Genomic DNA, 20256 nt, shown 5'->3' with positions numbered 1-20256 from the left:
GATCCAGAAGGTGGCAGAGTTAGGGAACTGAACTGTGTTACTGGTTGCCTTGTGCCAGGTGAGCTACATCTCATCTAGATAGAGTAATTAAAACAGATGTCAAGGATGTCATCCTTTATTTGACCCTGTGCCGTTCTGCTCAGCTCCTCTGAATGGAGATCGACTCCAGAGTCAAACCACTGCAGTCCCCTGGCTCACTCTGTTCAGGGAGCATGGATGACAAATCCTTCAGTCGTATGGATTGCAGACACACACATTTACAAACACATGCGTGCAAAGTTATTATGTGACACCCGCCTTGAGGAGCGTGTGACACATGCTAATGAGACAGGCCCTGCCAGTAGCCGGCAGCACAGCGTTATCCTGCACAGCAGCGCATCACTACAGAAACCAAAGTCATTTTCACCTCCATCACCTGTCATCGTCACACTGATGGAGAGAAGAAGTGGCAATCATCTCTTCTCCCACACAGTCAGAAGGACTCACAAACCTTTCCATATGCGTCTCTTTCTCATTCTCAAAAAAAGCCTCACGTACACAAATATTGTATCTGGCGCCTGACACATGCTATGAACAAAAACTCATCTGCAAGGTCACAAAGTGCCTTTTAATCCAAGGGCCCTGAGTGATCTGGCAAAAGGTGATGGGGCTGTGAGGTGCAGGGCTGTAATAGTGATATCAGCTCTGTATCTTTTAGGTCAATCTCTCAACCATAAAAATCTCCAGGTAATTAACAGGTAACGTATGAAGAGCCATTTCTTTAGTTGTCACTGTATATAATGTGTGTGTGTGTGTGTGTGTGTGTGTGTGTGTGTGTGTGTGTGTGCACGTGCATGAGCATCCATGAAACATCAACTGGGTTCTTTCCACTGACTAAACCCTTTCCCATTAGTATTCACTCATGCCATAAGTTATTGCAGTTAAATGCTATTATAAAATGGGTGCTTCCAGCCAAGTGATCTGATTGGTCAAATAAGCGATCCAATTGTACTTTATGAACCCGTAAAGTTTCAGCCATGCTTTATGACCCTTGGGCTTTATGAATTTATGAAAAATGCTCAGCTAACTAGAAGTATGGTGCTGCTAGCTAACCACCTTTAGTGTTTATCATTCTGTTCAAAGTTCCAGGTATCTACATGCCACTTTTTTTTCTCATGCTTTGCTGGCTGTTGCGTAAAAGATATAATATTTAAAAGAGTGAGGACAGGTAAAGTATAGCAATTATGCATAATTAATAGTGCTGCAGAAAGCACCAGTGAGTAGAATGAAAAAAGATGGGGCTGGAGTGGAGATGGAAAAATGGTAGAAATCATTAAGCCAGATCTTTTGTGGGTAACAAGTAAATGTCAGTAACAGTGGAGGAGGGGGAAAAAAAACAGGTGTTACCTGAATTTACTGCTGTTTTTCAATACAAAATAGACAAAATAAGATTGAAAATTCCATTTGTGTCCACATAATGATGTTTCAGCCAATTCTCCACACTACTGTGTGCGACCCAGTTATACGATGGCCAGAGAAAAGACTGCAGAGTATAATGTATAGATATATCAGCAAATATTATAGTATATCAGCATAAGTGCAGGCAATTTTCTGTCCTACTCAGCGTCACCAGCACACAGTTAAGATGTAACTGAACACTGTCTGTGTGTGTGTGTGTATGTGTGGGTGGGTGAATGCCAGATGAACATAATGTCTTCTGACTGATACAGGTCAGTTACCAGCTGACCTAAAACATGTGGCTCTGAATAATTTTATTGGTTTTACCTTTTCATTGTGATTACCCACGACACTGTTTCTGCCTAATGTAACCACATACTTCATTACCATACTGTACAGAATGTCTCCCTGTTGCTGTGAAAACAACATATTTTTTGCACATTGGCTACATTTCATGTATTCCTATTTTTTATGTTCTCATATTTTACATCTTGTCAAACTCTACACTGTATTGATTTTACATTATTTTATTTATTTATTGTTACGACAGCCTTCTGCTATTCTCTTATTTATATTCTCTGTTTCATGTTGTATCCAGTTACTATTTGCTGCGGAAAAGCTCAATTTCCCGACAGAGATCATCTCATTTCTCCCTCAGCTCCCCATAAAGCTCCACTCTTGGGTACCACACAGTGTCTCTTATTAGAATTTATTGTCCTGTAGCTCAGTGGTTTTGATTTTCTGCCTCCAAACCAATGCTGTGTCTGTTTGTAACCCTCATTAGAGGTGTAAATGAGTAGTGAAACAAACTTTGACATCCCTCCATTAATAATATTTTCCTCTGTCCAGCCAAATCATTTGATTAATTATATGAAAAACATAAGCAGACTAAAGTCTGCTATTCTGAGCCCATCTGTTGTGTCTAAATTTGTTTTGATTATTGAGGAAAAGGAAATGAATAAAAGGAAAGTTAACTCTGTAAATGCTGCTGGTTCCTGTTTAGCTCAAAATCCTTGTCTCAAAATAGGTCCGGTATATTCCAGACTTTACAGACAGCTCACGTGTCAACAAATGTTTGACAGCTCTGAAATAAAATCTGTGTTTAGCTGTCGCATGCTGTCAGTCATTATATAAAGGACTCTGTCAATATGACAATGAAAGATGTCTTCAATACAATGTTTTGTCACTGTGGAGCTGTTTACTGTTTGCCTTACAACTCAGGCCGTTAAGAGGTTGATGATACACGTATTTAGCTTGTAAGCATTGAGAGAGCTCTGTGCATTCCTCCTGAATAATAATGATAAAATAAAATAATAATAAAATCTGCTATCCATCAAACCCTACTCCAGCTCATAGTTGGCTAAATAGGTTGTTATCGTCAGTATCATGTGACATGCCTTCATTGTTTTGGCTGCAATAATAAAAGTCAAGGAAAGACTGTGGATCTGCTTTCTTCCGTATGAATGTTTTGTGTTTTGTCAGTGATATATTGATCACATGCACTTCTGGCCTACTGGTACAGCAGCCTGCCCCTTCTGAAGCATAATTACGGGTGTAATGGAAACTGAAAGTGACCGTTTAATCCAGGGGATAACAATCAAAATAGCTGGTTTTTCGCATATCGCATGCTTTGTAATTGCCATGTTGCCTGTCTGTTACATAAAAATTACCAAGTCCCATGATGTAACTTTACTACTACATTTCCCAAGACTTTTTGTTATTTCAACAGTCTATTCTATTAAGGACTACTGGACAAAGTGGGAGTGAAGAAACTGCCCTGGTAATTATCGACTTGTCTATATTCAGCCACGTACTCTTGCATTATTCACATCCTTCAATTTACACTTCCATCCGTGTGTGTCATAGCAATGAGCTGCAGTTAGCAAGCACTGTCATTACTGCAGGAGCTGTCCTCCCCTTTCTAACGGCTGTCTCCTGCAATGCCAAACTCACTCTCGTAATAGGAAAAGTTCCCTTCAAATGTCAATGAGTTTTAAGCCACTCTTGGCCATGTCCTCTGTTTTCTGCATATCAACAGATCAAAGGGGGAAAAGGACAACAGAGTAACAAACAAAGCCCTGAGATACGAATCTCTATTATGGTGTGTTCGAGTTGGAATGCACACGTATCAGTCTAAAAGGAGGATAAATAATAATAGTGTATTTAGAAGGCAGGGAAGAAATATTAATACTCTGAATGAAGCAGTACTAATGCTCCTCACCTATGGGAGTGCTGTGGAGTAATACTTGTTCCAGGTTGCGTCCATCATTGTAGAGAGCGAGGTGCCAGGTACCGGGGTCCATGTACTCAATGAAGCCTGTTTCTTGGAGGCCGCTGAGCAGCAGGCCTTTGGGAGCTTTGGCAGTTGAGACAGGATCAGTCAAGGACCTGGGCAGTGCCTTTCCATCCAGCAGTTTCACAAAGTCGAACTGAACACAATATTGAAACAATAAGGAAACAGCAATATCATCCAGCTGGAATGTGCAAGATGGGAATTCATGAAACCTGTATAAAGGCAAAGGAAATTTGCAAGCCAAATCTGGTGCAGTGGTGTGTGGATGGTGTAAGCTTTGTGAAACTGCCAATTGAATGCTGTTGGAAAACTGCCTGCATAGAAGAAGTTACAGAATAACATTATGTGAGGGTATCAAATCTGAACTGTGAAACAGGAACCCAAAGAAAAGAAGGGAAATCATCATCCATGGCAGTTCAGTCCTCCACCAGACATGTTCCACAGCATTTGGTTCAACAGCTTGACATGCTGCTAATGGCATGGACAGACTTTACCACCCATGTTTTCAAATGGAACAGACTATTATTTCATCTGTCTAAACCTTTCTGTGCTTCTTTCGCACCCTCTTTAACTTTCCCCACCACTCTCGTTTCTCCCACCCTCTCTCTCCATCCTCAAACCTCCTTGAACTAGCAAGCACTCAGCGAGTCTTATTCCCCCTGAGGGCTGTGTGTCACACTAGTGTCAAAAACAGCTAATTAGACCCCTTCATGCAGGCGAGAGCAGGGGCGCACTGATGTTAAAAAGTAGATGAGTCAGTGTGCGTTGTATTTTTGTCTGTATACATGCTCCATGCATAGCAAAGTGCTGCTTTACACTGTGTACAGTGTATGCCTGTGCATGCATGTATATGCGTGTCTGTGTGTGTGTTGACTGTTTCTACGATTGTGTCTGAGACGCACTACATCCACACTAAGTCTACTAATCACAAATAGCTGCTTCATTGCTGTAACGATGCACATCCATCCATTTTAAGTTAGTTTAAAAAAGAGCTTGGGTAATGGGGGGAGAATAGCATCACAGCCTACATTCAGTAGGAGCTGTAAAATAAAAATGGACAGTGACCACTCCTCAGAAATGAAGCTTCCAGCATCGAACCACCTGGCCAGCCTTGGCAGCTGGATGCTGTATGGGTCATGTACTGGGTACATAGGTACTGGGTACTGGGTACATAGTGCCACTGAGTGTACCAAAAACTAAGCATAAGCTCAGAAGGGACCGAGCTTTTCAGTACCAAAACTGTGTAAGGAGCTGCCCATCCACATTAGACAGGATTCCTCATTATCTACTTTTAAAACTCTTCTTAAAACTCACCTGTTTTCAATGCCATTTGACACAGTCTGAGATGTTGACATTATTTATTCTATTTATTTTGATTTTATCCATTTTGTGGGTTTTGGTGTTGTTTTATTCCTGCTTTATTTTATGTTTTTATCCTGTACAGCACCTTGGTCAGTTTCAAAAAGTGCTAAACAAATAAAGTTGCAGTTGCATTTGCTTTCATCCATCTGTGTGTGTTGAGTCATAGTTTTCAGATGACATTGGACACCTATGACATGGATGAGTAAGCTGTATTTGGGGTTTGTTCACAATAATATTACCAAATGTACCAAATATTTAAGTTGAACTGACTATACTGACTGATTACCATCACTGACTGAAGCGTTAGTTTTTATCAGCGGAGCTTTTCAGCCTCCACCTCTATACTATCAGCGCTAGGATTGGAGACACAACAGTGAATCAGAAAAAAAAAAAAACAAAAAAAAAAACACTTGTTCAGATTGGGTGAAATTGTGGCTCACTGTAACAAACTGTCAGGTTGACTGAGCATGCAGGCAAAGTTTAGATTACATAGAATAGAGATGGTTACAGAGCAAGAGAGCCACTCTGTGTGGGTAACGGCAAACAGAAAAAAATTAATGAGCATAGAATAGATTTTTGTTTGCTCAGATTAAATTAATAATAACTTGTCTACCCAAGGTAATTTATATGTTTACAACAAATCTTTTTTGTGTTTAAAATATCCGATCACAAGAAGATCGAGGCACAGACATACAAACCCATGCACATATTTGTCTTGTGGGGGAAGCACTTAACACAAGGCCTGAATTTTAAGAGCAAAACACTGCTTTGGTGGATTTGAAAGGACAAAATGGAGAAAAAAAGGAGAAAAAGGTGCATTTGTTTGGATGTGATCCGTGGTAGTGGAAAGTAAACGAGCCCATCTGGGTGAACAACAGGAGTCTTTTGTACCTGAGTGTGTGTAGGCGGTATGTTCCTGCGTCCATAGACCCCAAGCAGTGCATTGTGAGAGAGAGAGAGGTTGAACTTGATGTAGGTAGGATGGTGCACAGTCATATGAAACCTCCAGAAAAGTCCCGGTGGGATTGCCTGGCTCTGCTGGGTTCCCATGTCGACCTCGCCACGGTCGATGGCTCGCCCTCGCACCCACTTCTCTGCAGGTGAAAGCCACAGACAGTGTTAAGTCACATATTGCAGATTTATCAAGGTGGACAGTGAGTTCTATTCAGTATTCAGTGTCAATGGCAGCAATTAATAACCAACCTGATGTCTTTGAACATCAGCATGATCAGCTGCTGTACTAATGATGTGAGACTGAATAGACATCAGGAATGACTGAGTGCTGATGAAAATCCTGCTTTTCAAGAGACCCTGCTTTGGCAATCCGTTGGAAAGGCTCTGCATAAAGATGAACTGCTTTAGAAAGGAAAGTGTCTGAGAGCCGTCTACTTAGTCAGGTGCCATATTTGCACACTGTATTCATTTTGGCATCTGATTTTGATTTGGTTTAAATCCTAGCCTTTGAGAGAAGTGTGTATTAGTTTTAGTCAAATTTGAATCATTCAATTTTCAGTGACATTTAAATCTCATTTTTCTCTTGCACTTTTAAAATGTATGTCTTCTAAACATTTTAAATCTACAGCTGTCTCTGTGTACAGTTACCATGGTTACAGCTCTCCGTCTACTGCAAGGTTAGTGGAAAAGGCTGTTTATTTGTTCACACACAGACTGTGGGTGCTTCTCATCACGTTAAAATGTCTCCTTGTTTCTCTCACTTGCATCTTATCCTCACGTCTTCATCTCTCACACATATGATGCGAAGAAGAAATCCAAGGTAATAATGTGAAAAGAGAGGAATTGAAGGAACATGTTTTTAGAGAAATGAGATGTCCTTCCTCTGACCTGAGGTAATGTCAGTTCGTGACGATGATGGCACAGCTGGATCAGCTGTCAGTCTGCAGGTGTTAAGAGCTTTGTACACCTAGAAGTTTGTATTTGCACAGATAATGTGATGTATTGTCCAAGTAATAGCTATTGCCAGCGCACCTGGTGCAGTGATGTCCTCCACCATGACAAAAGCAAATATCTCTACTTGTTTCCTGTTGACGCCCGAGAAACCGCTTCAAGATCCACCAGCACTTAATGTGGAGCCATAACAACACAAAGAATGAACAATGAGCAGCTCCTCAAGCATCTGCACATTCAGTAGAAACCTGTATTCCATATTTAGTCAACAACTCTTTATTTTTATAATTATTTCAATATCTCATAAAGGTTTGTAGCATATATGTTTTCAAGAAATTGGAAATTATGTTATTTCTGGACAAATGGATTTGCAATCAGATAGAAATTGATACTTAAATAAGATGTTTTTACTGTATTGGTGTTGAATTTGTCATGCAGTGATTTAGTATCAGATCATTCCAATCAGCTGTTCATGCATTTGGTTGGTTCAGTAGACTTTTCATGAGGGACGGTGTCTTGCGTCCTCTCTCGGGCCTCCTGCAGGCTGCCTCCTCTTCCGTCTAAACAATAACAAGGAAATTAGGATGTCCTTCATGCTGGTGGACCGGAATGAATTCTGGGTCACCCGAGGAGTGAGGAGACATGAAATAAGGTAATGAGAAGCACCCAGTGTCCATGTCCCTCTGCTCTGCAGAGCGGCGAATGATTCAAAGCTGCACTCACTCTCATTTTGACTACAGTGCTTGTTCACTGGGTTTAGTTTAAGAGGAGAAGCTCAATCACAGGATAAATTAATACAGTGACATTTCTTTAGTGAATATCTAGAGGAAGATTTAGATGGTTGGCTGCCGACATTAATCCTGGAACTTACTTCTTCCTTTTGCTAGCAACGCTAAAGATATCTGACTGAAAGTAATGTGATGCTCACACCCACAGCACTTAATGTTAAATGATCTTAACTTTCCACCCATGCTGTCTGCACTTCTCTAGTTTGTCTCAGGTGTTTGTTTATTTATTTATTTATTTATTTATTTATTTATTTATTTATTTATTTCCATCACCTCACCTAAACCTCAGTGGCATATGATTGAATTTAGTTTTCTCAGATGACACAGATAGACTGCTTCTGAATGTAAGATGTGTCTTATTAGTATTATTGGTAATGCAGGTCAAGGAGCTAAATTAACTTTTGAACAAAGGATATTTTTGACAGCCTGTGAGTCCAGAGATGCTGAAGGGCATCGACAATGCAAATAGACACAGTAATTGTCTATTTGCCCATTTTTCACATTGCCATTTAGTTTTTATTTGTGGATAAATGTAATGCATTTTGTCATAGTTCTTGTATCAAGCTGCTTTTGTTTAGTTTTTTGTTTTGTTATGACCTTGAAAAATATCTCGTCAACAAAAATGTTTCAGTGACAGAAGAGGAGCTATTGTTGAAAGAAACTGTACACATATGTGTTATGATGTGTGTGAAAGAAGAGACAGAAAGGTAGATGAGAGGAAAGTAAATAGGCCAGGGGCACACACACATGCATGCATGCATTCACCAACAGTGTCACAGCACACAGATAGTGTCTTGAGTGAGAGCATGTCTTTGTGTGTGAAGAGAATAGGTTTTTCCAACAGTCCCATGGCCATCAGCTCCTCTCCTCTCCATAAGCCTTTATCAACCACCAGGCCTGAGCCTATTGTGTAGGGGAGCAGGCGAGGTTCTCCAGTCGTCTTTGTGTCGGCCTTTATAGAGAGATATATCTCTGCTTCTAAAGTAAGATGGAGGAAATATGGTGACAGAGGGGAGCCAGCCGATCGTTACGGCCACAAAGGCAGAAGAACAGTTAGGGGCAGATTCATGGACGAGGCCACTGGCTCTCAATCTATAATGCCTGGAGCTTTAACACTCCATTATGGTGACACCATGCACACCCACAGGCAGGCTGACATATATCACATGTACTGTCACATGGATAGGGATGTACAAAGTACAGGCCAATATGGGGCTACTGTTTCTGCTGTCACTGTAACTTCTGAGCCATAATACCAATAGAATAGCAATATTGGTGTGTTCTTGGGTTCCAACACTTTCTAATTTAAAAATGTCTCAACTATTTGAATTGTCATGAAATTTTGTACAGACATTAAAGATATGCAGGGAGCTAATCCAGCTGCAAAAAAAAAAAAAAAACATTTTAAAACTGTATTCCATTTCATGAGTTTAAATGTGTTGGAAAGCTGAGAGGCTAGCTAAAGAAGGTTGAATGTTTTTCCCTTATGCTACCTAACTTACTGTACTGACAGAGCTGTGCAAATAAAGAGAGACATAGGACAAAAAGACAAAGGGAGGGAAAATGAGAGGAGGATGAGAACAAAACGAAGAGTTCCAAAATGTCTGTAATAAAATGAGTAAAAGAGACAGGTCTTCTGTATGAAGCATGAAGTGTCCCTGTACTAAATGGAAGAAAAATAGCTTGGCAGAAATAAGGTGTGCCTTTACGCATTCCTGCCAAGTCGACCTCAGCAGTTCATTCCTTTTAATGCTAGTCCTCTCTTGTGCCTCGCCACAAAGTAAATAAATAAATATAAGGCCAGCAGAGGGACGGATGTCCCGAGGAATGCAGCCTTTTATTCAACACTAGATGAATAGGAAATGAATAGGGCATGGCAGTTGGCAGAACACTGGCTGCAGACAGGCGCACAGGCGGGCTGGCGAGCAGGCTGAAGGGCAGATGAGTAAGCAGGTCCTTCTGATGCTAATTGCTGTATAGAGTCTCTCCAAGTCTGATGCAACAGTGGGACAGAAAGTGGCATCCAGGTCAGCCACGAGGATGGGTGGTGGGGAAGGGGAGATGGGTGTGGAGGGGGGTTGTAGAAAAGAGGATAAAAATGAGTATGGGAAAGAGTGGAGACAAGAGGACCATGTCCAAAGAGGGGTTGCCTGTGTCAGATTACAGCTGCCAGTGCATCTCTCTGGCTAAGGCTGCAGCTACAGCAGAAAGAGACCAGGATTGAGGCATTTTGGGAGTCCCTAAGAAACCAGACAGATCACACATTGACTGGGGCTCCTTCAGGCCTCCCCAGCTGCTCAGATTACTGCTGTCAATCAGCATGTTCCACCAGCACTGTATCCCTGTATGTCTCAGCACTAAACCTGAGACCATTCTTTGAAAATTTCTTTTGAAACAGCACATCTCTTTTTATTTCGACTTGGCAGGGGAGAGGAATACAAGTTTCAACATGCCAATATGCAAACAGGGAGGTAAAATTCCTTCACACCTTGCTATCTTGTGGCTTTAATAAGGGAGAAACAGCTTGAAATTCACACTTGCTATCGGTTATTGGATAAAAATAAAAATAAATGGCATCACATAAATCTCCTCTTGTGCTTTTTATCATTAGCTGGCGGCAGAAGCTAGTTGTAAGCAAAAAATGTATTAAGGTTTATTTCAAAATATTGAGCTTGTTCAAGCGGGTGATGAAAGTGTTGCACAGCTTATCCATGTCTACCATCATGCACAACATGCCCTTGATGGAGACGATAGATGGTTAGGCAGGTTTGCCTATAACCAACATATTGTGGAGTATAATAGCGAAGTTGCTTCAGCCAATTATAGTGGTAGTGCAGGATGGTGTATATGTAACACCTCATAAGCCCTCATTGAGCCTATTCACCCACAATATACAAACACATATACCCATTGCCATATTTTCTGCTAAATTAGTCCCTGGAAGGTTTCTTTGCTGCAGGCCATCTGGACTAGGATGGGTTACATTTGAATTCTTAGCTCCTCCCATTTCTAATGAATAGCAACTATCTCTGCACTGTCAACCTTCATCGCTCTTGTTTCTCAAAGTCGGTGTGAGTGTGTTGTGTGAGTGTTTTGTGTGTGTCTGGCGTGTGGGTGCACCAGGCCAACAAAAGAGATGAGCTGCATTAGGACTTAGGACACAAGGTCTAATTAATTTCTCTTGCCTACGGGTTATTCAGGTAAAACAATTACAGCTGTAATGTCTGTCTTTGCAATTAATGTTATTATCCTTCAGATTCTAATGAAGCAGAGAACAGACTAAAAGTGCAGTCGGGGTCTTGATGACAGGACATGTCTGGGGGGACCGGAACTCTGTGTGCGCGTGTGTGTATTTCGCAAATTTAGTCGATATTGAAGCATAGGCCTGTGTGTGAATCTCGAACACATTGGTGCAGACAACATTAATAGTGTTCCAAATGCAAGAGAGATTGAGTTTGCCTCAGGATGAATAAAAATATCACAATGGGCAAGGTCTCTATAATTACTTGGATTCAATTAAGGGCCTTTTGAGCAGGTGGCTTAATAAGCTTTCAGCCTCCTCTCTCTACTGTGCAGCCTAATGAGTGTCAGTCAGAGTCAGAGAAGATAATGCTCTTGGCCTTGGGGCCTTCCATTACTGTCTCGTCCTCACCTTCTACCATCAGACCTCAGGCTATGTCTCTGACAGACTGTCCACAAACTCATTCACTCCATGACACTCAGAATTCATGTACCTTGTTACACAGGTAATATGTGTGGTATAAACTGACACATGGATAAAGCACTTGTGGGTATTTTTTTTATTGCCCTCTACTGAGTGTGTGCTTATCCAGCTCATACAGAAGTAAAAAGCAACCTGTAGATAATGGTGCTGCTGATTTTAATCAGCTGATAATTCTGTTACCAAGACCAACCAAGTCATTGGGGAAAGAAGTATTAAGATTTCTTTGTTTGAACACACTGAAAATGTATTTTCGTAATTAACATCTCGTTAGTGGTTTGAAGTGAGCGGGCCTGAGATAGATAAAGCTGTTACATGCTTCCCCATACCAATAAGAGTTTAGCATTATTGGAATCAGAAACTAATGCCAGTTTATGGGTTGTTTTGCTGTTGATGAAATCTGATCAGACCGCAGTGAAGAGGTGCTTAAAATATATAACATTATTATTTGTAATATTATAGAGCAGTGGTTCTCAGCATTTTAAGCATGTGACTCTAAATTACCTGTAGGTGTGAACATGGTTGTCTGTTTATAAACCTGTGACAGACTGACGGCCTGTCCAGGCTGTAGCCTAACCCTCCTGAGTTGGCTGGGATTGGCTTTTACAACCCGTGTAGAAATAAAATGTCTCTATATCCTGCTCAAGTAAATATATGTACCCCCTGTGAGTGATATATAATTATTGTCTATGCTACATAATTCAGTTGCAAATAATATAGCACTGGCATTTTAATATAGTAACAGGTCAACTTGGAGATAATATTAACATTATCCACTGTTAAATGGTTCAGTTAATAAATGTAGTGGATACATTTTACTCTGAACAGCTGCAAAGCCACAGTATAACATTGCAGAAATTATCATAAAATTATCTCAAAACCCTGCCTAAATCCCTTTGACCACAATGTGGGTGGTCGAATATGTATATTTTAATCAAAAATTGAAGGTCTACTTTGTTCACTGAGAAGATAAAAACTGATTTTTTTTTTTCTTTTGTTTTTGATGCCAGGTATCAATCTAGTACTCTCAAATGTCAGGAGTCTGTACTCCAAATCTCTCAGCTCTCAATAAAATGTGTCATCTACACTGTAAATACTGACTGCAGCTTGAAATTATGTTTAATTTCTTCAACTATATTTGGACGAGATGTCCAAATATATTTGAATGCAGGCTGAGTAACAGAGAGGCATGTTGCTGCTGTTAGGCTTTCTCAAGTTGAGATGCCCAAGCAGGGGGTTCAGTAAATGATCTATACTCTCTCTGCGTGTGTTTCTGTGTGTGTGTGTGTGTGAGCATGCATGTGTTACATCCTGAGACTGTATCCCAGCGTGAGAAAATCAATGAGCGCAGTGTAACAGGGGGCAGTCCATCAGCATTTGCACATATGCACACTCATCCTCCCCGACACACACACACGCACACACACACACACTCACACACATCTCTCATTTTGCACATGTATATACCTACAATATGCATAGACTTCCCTACAGTTCTGCACACATACACACTGCTCAGCCTCACTTCACTCCCCTCTCTCTGCACGCAGTCCAGAATATTGATGTGCTCTTTAAGAGCCCTTCTTTCTGTCTGTGTCACATTCCATCCATCTACACACCATTTCCAACCACACCATCAGATAGAGTGGAAACAATTCAGCACTACCTCCCTTTTCATACAGGGCTTTATACAATCATAGCATTGGCTCAGATGGCATTACACAAGCTCCACATTTCATCATCTTCACATTATAATGAGGCAATATGCTCTTCTACTGTATGTCATTTTGTATCATTTCATATCATTAATATATTGCGCATTCCATGTTGAATGAAATATTATTCTCAAACTCTGATGTACTTCATTAGGGAAGGGAACCCCCTGACGGAAAATGTATTTTCTGGGCTCTTCTTTCATCTGCACCAGAGGAATTGCCGTGTGTGTTTGTATGGGCATGCTCGTCCACATGCGTGCCAGACCAAGAAATAAGTGTGTTTACACGTTCACACGTGCACGCTCGCACGAGTACATCAGCCTGAGGTTGATTATCATGGTGTGAGTAGCAATTAATGTAGCATTAATTAGAGAGGCTTTTATGTGTGGAGAACCAAGAAGGGCTCCTGGTGATCTCGGCAGTAGAGTTAGCATGAAGAGCATAAAACACCGCATGCACGGCTTGACAAGACACTAGCTGCACGCGGATGACACAACCTGTCAATTAGTATCTAGTGATGTGCCGTGAGCTGACTTGTAGGGTAAATTAGAATTGTGGTGCTCTAGATCCTGATTTCGGCATAGTGCCAACAAATCAAACAAAGAGCCTATCTTTATGGCGCTGAAGTTGACATAAAAACAACAGCAGTAAAAATACATGAGCACGAACACAAGGAGATTACTACCTTCCAATCATTCCGCTGAGCTCGTTTCACCTCTCCCTACTGTGTCATCAGTTTATATCAAAAACACACAAACTGATAACTATTCTCCAATCAGTCTCCTCAGCTATATTTATGCCCCCACTGTTATGTTGTAACTTGCGTTTATAGCAGTGCCTCAAAAATAAAATAATTTCTTCCTGTATAAAAAAGAACATTTCACAGCCTGCTTTCTTTGTTTTGTAGGCAAAACTCATGAAAATGGCTAATAAGGTTATTTTATTTTAATGACGGCAATTATTTCGCTTGTGTCCCTTTTATGGTGGATTTTTCACACATCTTCCAAGTCAATTGGTAGCCATCAATCATTCTTCTCTCCTCATCACTCTTACTCTTCTCTGTTCCTACAGTGTCATGTTTTTATCCCTTGCCTCCTCCATGGCCATCTCTCAGGATCTTTCACTGTGTAATCTATGGGATTGTGTGGTCTCTGGGTGTGAGAGGTGATGGGTACAGCAGGATGAGCGTGATAATCTGCCACACTGGATTACAGCCTAATCTCTAATCTCGCTGGCCCTCCTCCACAAAGGGGACCACCTTCACCGTGCCAATTTTAATAATCTGAGCCCCCTGCATCAAAGGCTTAGCTTTGCCCATTTTGATTTCCTAGCTTTCATCAAGCAGCAGGAGTTGAAACAATAGATTGCTGTGACGCAGCACTCGGAAGTGAATTCCATGACCCCTCCGTGCTCTGTCAAAGGATTTAGCTACTGATGAGAGTGTTAATCTGCAGAATGTGAGGATTCATCAAGAATAGTGCTTTAGGGATGTCCCAGGTTGCCTAAATTGCAGCGAGTTGCAGTTTGGCTTGCACATTCTCCTCCTTATAACTGCTGAATGTGGGCTCCAACAGCATGCAGTGTAATATCCATCAGAGTCAGAGTAAGCGTGAAGGTTGCCGTGTCCTGCCTGACTTCATGACCTGAACACTCACAATTAATGTTCCATATCATGGGGTTAAATTGGTGTTAGTAATTCCTCTGGATGGTTGAGAGACAGTGGAGTGGAGAAAAGCTATTCCAGCCACGTACTAGCTAAGAGGGAACACTGATTAACCAATTATCTTGCCTTTCCTAATAAATAAGTAATCAGTTCAAGGCTGATCTCCGGACTTGTGTCACTCTATCGCATTGGAACGTTAATTGTGCCAAGTTTGTTATGCATGCAAGCCAAACTCCCAACGCAATAGAGACTGATTGAAAATCATGCCAAAGGACATATAGCCCTGTTCTAGTCAATGTTTATATGCTTGTATTTACATTTGAAGAGAATTTCTCACTACTATTTTAATAACTGGGTTTCTATTAAAGCTAAAATGGTTAAATGTGTTTCTATTTCATGCAGTAAGCTGAAAAACAAGATCAGAAGTAGTTAATATTGATAGTATTTATTGTGACTCCTAAGGCCAACCTGTAGCTAATCTTATCAGGCTAAATCTTGCATGGGTATTTTAAGACTTTGGAAACTTTGGCAGCTTTCGAAGGTCAGCTTAAGCTGTTGGAGTGCTTGGCTTTTAGTCATTACTCCTTGTTTTCAGGCCCTGCAGCAGTAATGGGAGTTTTCTTTCGATGATACAGTAAGTGCTGAAAATTGATGCAGAGCTGTATAGGATGCAACACCATTTAATAATGTTGACACATTTGATTAAAGCCAGGTAATTTGCTTTATACCAACATTTTTTTTTTTAGAAACTATCTGCTAAAATGTGCTGTGCAAATGACATAAGATCATTCATAATATTTAAAGACAGACTGGGTGTCTTCCCCTTTTGTTTTCCTATACACTTTATGAGGTGGCATTGTTTGAGGAAACTTAGCAGAGTCCATGACGCTCTCCCTACTCTGATCCAACTACATCATCACATGTTGTTCACATTTGACTTGTTGCTTTTAAAATGTCATGAAAATACAAAATGGAAGCAGCCAAATTCTATTTAAATTAAGTTAAATGCTTCAAGAGAGTGTCCATTCAATACGTTTGGTATTTACTAAAATACAAATTACTGTATAAACATTTGTTTTGTTTTGTTGTTACTGACGGGCAAATCCTGTCAATAGCTGACTGTGGAACATCTGCTATTTTGGTGTTATACTGTTTGTGTGTTAGCTCACCTCTGTCACCAACGTGTGTGTTTTCAGGATTGAGTGTGTCCAGCAGGTGGATGGAGCTGGTGGGTCTGGTTTTGCTGTGGTCCTCCTGTTGATGGTCCGAGCTCAGGCCATTTTCATACAGCTGGCTCTCACCGTGCCGCAAATGCCAGGTCAGGCCTAACAGGTGGACCGCTAAACACATACACACACACACACACACACACACACACACACAAACATAGAGTGACAGCCAAAAGGAGAAGATAAGCAGTGAAAAAAAAAAAAAATCAGTATTCATGCAGTGAGGTGCGTCTGAATCTTTTTTAATGCCCATCTTACAGCACTCAGTTTATGTGCTTATTACTGCCCAGCAAGGCAGTATACAATTAGTAAATATACAAAGAACATACACACACATAAATTCTCTCTCTCTTATTCTCGTACACAGACGCACACACACACACACACACACATAATCACACACACACATGTCCACACATGCGTACGTGAACACAGAATGTGGCAGAGGTTAGCAATTAAGGTAGATCTTCAGAGCTTGAGCCCAGGGCTGGTATTAAAGTGCTAACACAGTCTTTTATGCATGACTAATGATGCTTTGAAAGCTGCTGCCGATTCACAATCCATATGGGCCTTTTAAACAGCAAAGGGTATGGGGAGATACAGGATTCCCCCTCCCACTCATAAAACTGTTTACTGGGACAACTATCCAACATACTGTTAAATAAAAACAACTAACACCTGCCCATTAAGAAAATTAATTAGTGTCTTGCAAGAAAGTCAATAAAATGTTCCGTTGAATGTTCACCTTGCTCTGACCAATAATTAGGTTTCATTTATGTGCGACTGTACTCCAACACCGCTTTGGTTTCGTTATTTTAAAAGAATCTCAAAAGGCAATGCCCCTTTGCTGATATGAAGAACAAAGCAAATGAAATAAATCATTGCATTTTTTTTCCTCCTCTGACATGTTCACAACATCAAACAAAAGCAAAGACTCAAATCACAAAGTTACTATGCGCTGCTGGCAATCAGAGGATGGCTGCTGCATGCAGATCAAGGTAAGGAACTTCTAACGACTTCAAACGTCTTCACTGTCTGTCTTCTGTCTGCTGATTGCCGACACCCAGAAAAAGCACTTGACACATGCTTGCGCAAAATGGCTGCTTAGAAAAACAAATCCACAATTATACATCATGACCAACACAATCACACGGGAACAGCACGCTCACACAAGTGCATTTAATGTACCTGCTATTTTCACATATGCATGCCTGCCACGCTCACCCACACTTCATTCCCAGCTGATGAGGAATATCTAATTAAAACTCCTCATAGTTCAAAGCCATTTGCAGTCACTTTCTGTTGCAGAAGCACAGAGAAAAACGAGCTGTTTTCTCAGAAAAACACAGCAAATCTATGATGAGCTGAAGCCAATTTGGTCCCTTGCTCTACTCTGGAATCTATGGGGATCAGAAAATCACACATTTCAACATTTCAACTTCTGACTAGCCCAAGCCACTGCTGGTTTAGCTATCTACTCATGCACAATATGAGCTCTTCAAAGCAGAACACTGGCGATTACCAGAGCCATGAGGGAGACGTCACGCATCATTTAGTTCAGACTAATTGAACTGTCAGCCTGTGACGAGACCAGACAAGGACATGCGCAGATTCTTCATGTCAGTGATGGTATAAGTTGCTCTTTTAAAAATATCAGAATTTTTTTTTACATTGTTTCTTATTTTCATTTAAAAAGAGGCAGTGAGGTGGGGTTTCTCATTAACACATCGCTGTGAAATTAGTTGTGATGACTCACTCTGATGCTGGAGAAAAGTATGACAAACACTAAACCAAATGATCTGCCCTTGTACATTCAATTTCATGGATTTCGTCTCTAGCAAAATCCTTACTAGTTTTCTGGTGCTGTAAGTGCTGTTTCTTTTAGCAGACAGGTGGGTGATTTAAAAAAAAAAAAAAAAAAGTAGCAAGTAGAGAGAAACTTGCAGAAGAACGTATTGACGATAGTGGCGATCACGTTTTACTTAACAATGATAGATTTCGAGATAATCCCCTTAGATTTCCTTTAAATTCCAGCCCATTAGCAAAACGTTTCTATTAGAATTACACATGAAATATAGTTTTGTACCTACAAATGTAGGTTTGCATGCATCGTCAGTGTTTGTACTGCATTATATTATGCAGCAGAGTAGAACAACACTCTAACAGCGCACAGTGAGGGATGACAAGTCATTCCCGAACATTTAGCATATCTACCATTCAATCTCTCATGCTCCATTCTCTCCTCACTTTCTCTCATCTGAATTGCTTTTCTTACTCTCCTTGTACACCGGCACCCCCCAACACTGTTGTTAGCCAAGTGTTACCCACTCCAGTAATAACTCTGCAGCAACAGTCCTCACCGGCCCTCCTATCTTCTCCTCTGCACCACTCCATCCCTCCTCAGAAGCCCCTCAGACCCTACTGCTCATCCTGCTCATCAGCCTCTCTCTCTGTCTCCCTCGCTCTTTTATTTTATGGCTGTTGACCTTTTGCTAGAACACTTAACATCAAGAGTCACAGAGCACGCAGACACGCAAACACACTCAAGCGAGGTGGGATAAGGACCTGGAAACGTGGAGAGAAGACGTCGGTGGCAGAGAGTATGAGTTTGTGTGTATGTTCTTGTACTTCAAGGGCCTGATGTCCTCAAAATAATGTTAAGACTAGTAAGTGCATGATTCTTGTTATTCACTTGACTATGTTAATTCTGAGACTTTAAGAACCAGATCCGGTTAAATTTTGAAATACAGTAAAAATGAGTCATTTTGCCTCTCTAGGATCGTGACTTTGCAGTTGGATATGTTGTTGTCATGAGCACCAGAAAAAACAAGTGAGTGGATCTCACGTTTTTATCAAATGAGCATTCACGTTGGTGGATATCTGATTTGACAAAAGGCCAAACAAAGTGTTCAAGAAAGCAAGTGATCATATTTCCCCAAATGTGACTGTATTCCTTTTTATCAATTAACTGTCACATTTTGGGTTAAAGTGAGATGGATTCAGCTCAGTGTTTTGCTCCCAAATGCAACAAGTGTTCTGAATTTGCTACACACATTGGCCTCTGACTAACATCTTTTCCCCCATAGCATTAGCGGCTGTCAGCCATCTGCTGTACCAAAATTATATCAATAACAGGATTTTTTTCAAAATTAAATTTTAAATAAATAAACATGATGATGATAACATAGATGTATTGTAGCAGGGGACTGCTAAATTATCCAGGGAACTCTGGCGTTCCTACGTTTCTGTGGCTTTTTTTTAATGGTCAGCTGGCAGTGGAGAAAGAGGAATTAAAAAAAAAAAAAAAAAAAAAAAAAACTTGACCAGCAATGGTCCCCATGTGAAACTGAAGCCAAGACATTACATTTATGTGGTCTGTGTCTTAACCACTCTGCCACCAGGATGCCCTGTGTTGCTGTGTTAAGGATCATTAAAGACATCATTAAGGGATGTCTTTAAAATGAAAGTGTGCAGCATCAGCAGTGCCCCTCACTTCTTAACTCTGTTGCTTATAGGATACATTTTTGATTCTTTGTGTGGACACACAAAATACGCATGCAGACACACACTTAGACACAGCATGTAGTCAGTTATGTGAGCAGCATGTGCTCAGCATGAACCTTCACTCTCACTCTCACTTTTTTTTTTTTTTTTTTTTTTTTTGCCTGTCTGTCTATCCAACTCTCTCTTAGTGTCCATCTTTCTCTGGTGTGCTCTCTCAAAAGCGCACAAACCATCACAAGTTCCAGAGAGTCTTCGAGCGAGTCCAGTCATTATAACAGGAGCGACAGCGAGCAGCAGTGCACTAAGCTAACTGGCTGAGGTCCTCACACACATGAATCATTGATCAGTGTGACAGTGAGATGACTACCAGAGGTAATAGGACGGCACTGCTGTGAGGGGGTTCTGTACTGAACCCTCACTGTCAGCTTCCCTGCCGAGATGCATATGGAGGATGTGGCAGGCTGAAGAGATATGCGTGGATAAAGTTAGCAAGGCCAAATTACTCCCTTCCAGCTGTTGTGCATTAACACCTGGAATGCAAATATGTATAGATGGCATATCTTTATTGCGATAGTAATAAATTGAATTTCTGAACCACTTTCTCCATCTATCTTTCCAGACTGCCAGCTTTTAAAAGCA

At 40.8% G+C, this 20256-nt stretch overlaps 1 protein-coding gene across 1 annotated transcript in view; it reads right to left on the bottom strand.

The window, feature by feature from the left end:
- Window positions 1–20256, bottom strand: part of tenm1 (teneurin transmembrane protein 1) — a 152345-nt gene that overhangs the window by 66558 nt on the left and 65531 nt on the right. Inside the window, exons 6-8 of the mRNA XM_026330036.1 lie at window positions 16054–16224; window positions 5984–6186; window positions 3659–3866 (exon numbers count right to left, since the gene is read on the bottom strand). Of these exons, the coding sequence (XP_026185821.1) occupies window positions 3659–3866; window positions 5984–6186; window positions 16054–16224 (582 nt within the window). The remainder of the gene's footprint in view (window positions 1–3658; window positions 3867–5983; window positions 6187–16053; window positions 16225–20256) is intronic.

Source organism: Mastacembelus armatus, chromosome 10 (assembly GCF_900324485.2).
Source record: "Mastacembelus armatus chromosome 10, fMasArm1.2, whole genome shotgun sequence".
Classification (NCBI taxonomy): Eukaryota; Metazoa; Chordata; class Actinopteri; order Synbranchiformes; family Mastacembelidae; genus Mastacembelus; species Mastacembelus armatus.
This window is presented reverse-complemented; position numbering and strand designations above follow the sequence as displayed.